The sequence below is a fragment of the Octopus bimaculoides genome, chromosome 4 (genome assembly GCF_001194135.2).
Source record: "Octopus bimaculoides isolate UCB-OBI-ISO-001 chromosome 4, ASM119413v2, whole genome shotgun sequence".
Lineage (NCBI taxonomy): Eukaryota > Metazoa > Mollusca > Cephalopoda > Octopoda > Octopodidae > Octopus > Octopus bimaculoides.
Genome location: NC_068984.1, coordinates 132,724,361 through 132,726,827, shown reverse-complemented (window position 1 = coordinate 132,726,827; position 2,467 = coordinate 132,724,361). Strand labels below are relative to the sequence as shown.

General features: G+C 37.8%; 1 protein-coding gene across 1 annotated transcript in view; it reads right to left on the bottom strand.

Moving 5' to 3' along the window:
• The window catches only part of LOC106878911 (lens epithelium-derived growth factor), a 25,167-nt gene that overhangs the window by 2,528 nt on the left and 20,172 nt on the right, over positions 1 to 2,467 (bottom strand). Inside the window, exons 7-8 of the mRNA XM_014928263.2 lie at positions 1,812 to 1,859; positions 372 to 419 (exon numbers count right to left, since the gene is read on the bottom strand). Coding sequence (XP_014783749.1) covers positions 372 to 419; positions 1,812 to 1,859 — 96 coding nt within the window. The remainder of the gene's footprint in view (positions 1 to 371; positions 420 to 1,811; positions 1,860 to 2,467) is intronic.

Below are 2,467 nucleotides of genomic sequence, written 5' to 3'. Positions count from 1 at the left end.
ATCGACTTACCCTTTCCTCAGTCAAATCGTCCAACCCATGCTACCATGGAAAGCAGACATTAAACGATGATGATGATGACCTGATTTAGGATCTTACAATAATCCTACAATATCATTCTAAAAATTAACAGTTTCCTCATCAAAGCCACGAGATAATGCATGATTAATTCAAGACAATGTGAATAGGCAAGCATTACTTTTAACAGCACAAAAAGGGGACAATATTGCAGAATCACTAGGTCTGAATAAAAAATTAGTTTTGTCATAGCTAGTGCCCCTTTAATCATAGATTTGCTGTATTAAAAGGGGGTTGAGTGTGACTAAACACTAACATTCAAGTCAATCTTAATCTAAAGAGAAAATAGACTTACAAGATTTTTGCGTGGTCTGCCCCTTGGTCTTTTTTCTTTATGCACTATCTGGAAAAACAAATAAATCCCATAAGTAATGTATAACAAATTAACTAATAATGAAAAAAACAACAAATACAATAATAAAGACAACTTGAACACTATTTAGACTTAATCTACAAACTGGATATATAAATGACATTTTATATGCTCTGACCCAACATAAAACTGACAGAATGTGTCCTCCAGCAAGAAACATATTCTGCTCAGGCCCTTTTTCTCACACTTTACCTCTATCTAATCCTTATTCTCGAATAAAGTTCCTACACCCCACCCAGGGTTCATAATCTTTCAAGCTACATGGTGACCTCACTAGTGCTAGTGGTAAAAAAAATTTAAAAAAGCACCAGGCGTAGGAGTGGATGTGTGGTAAGTAGCTTGCTTACCAACCACATGGTTCCGGGTTCAGTCCCACTGCAAGGCATCTTGTACTATAGCCTCGGGCTGACCAAAGCCTTGTGAGTGGATTTGGCAGACGGAAACTGGAAGAAGCCTGTCGTATATATATATATATAAATATATGTATGTGTCTGTGTTTGTCCCCCCCAACATTGCTTGACAACCGATGCTGGTGTGTTTACATGCCCGTAACTTAGCGGTTCAGCAAAAGAGACCGATAGAATAAGTACCAGGCTTACAAAGAATAAGTCTTGGGGTCGATTTGTTCGACTAAAGGCGGTGCTCCAGCATGGCCACAGTCAAATGACTGAAACAAGTAAAAGAGTAATTACACACATTGAAGTGGTTGGCATTAGGAAACCATGCTAAAGCAGACACTGGAGCATAATGCAATTCTTGGGTCCATCAGATCCTGTCAAACTGTCCAATCTATGCCAGCATGGAAGGTGGACATTCAATGATGATTGTTTGTACCAAACTCAACTTCAAAAGAACAAAATATGGATACTTTGGCAATAGTAGTCATAACGAACTAAAATCTGGTGCTAGCAGTACTGTGTTATTTGTGATTAAATTTTAGAACGGCACACTGTTTTACTTTTGTCATCCCCAGTTATAAACAAATTTTCAAATTCCTTCCTAAAATATATTTCTGATTCTAATATGGAACATTTGATTAGAAATAGAAAGCTATTTTGTTTAAAACCATTTCCTTTATTTCCATCCAATTTCCCTGAGGAGGATATGTGCCTAATGGCATACTTCTGAAAATATGAACACTGACAGGAGTTATTGAAGCAAAACCACTTTCATTAATTACTATTAGACATTTATTTTAATTAGAGATATAGTGATGAAAGAGTTAAAAGAACCAATTTATACTACAATACTTAGCATACCAAACATAATCCTACAGCAAAATCTTTATAGAAAAAACTACATAATTCCTAAATCCTGGAAGAATTGAAACATCTGAAATTTTTTTAAGAAAGCACAACTTACAGGCTTTATACGTGGTCTTCCTCTAGGTTTCTTTACCTTGTTATAATCCTAAGAAAGTAAAGAAAAGGGACAAATAACTAAATGAATAAAAAGTTTATCATTTCAAAAATAGTGCACCCAGTATGGAAAGAAAGTGTTACAACCCATTAATTATACAAGACTCTTCTGGACTCTGTACAATGGAGAATTAAGTCTGGGACAAAAGGAATGCCAGACATAAAGGCTGGTTACTACATGCCAAGAGAGTCTAGAAAATGGGATGTAAAAGAATAAAATCTCTGATGCAAAAGTTAGGTGCTGCTGTGGTTTTAACTTTCACTGCAGAGGGGAAAAGAAACAATTGTGCTTGTTGTCAGTGTGACCAAGGGTATGATGTGGTCTTGAAATTATTAACTGAACATTAGAAGCATCAGTTGTGGCGTGCAAGAGAGACGATTGCGCTGGTATGGACATGTGGTGAGAATGGAGGAGGATAGCTGCGTGAAAAAGTGCCACACCCTAACAGTTGAGGGAACCCGTGGAAGAGGTAGGCCCAGGAAGACCTGGGCTGAGGTGGTGAGGCAAGACCTTCGTACATTGGGCCTCACCGAGGCGATGACTACTGACCGAGACCTTTGGAAATGTGCTGTGCGTGAGAAGACCCGGCAAGCCAAGTA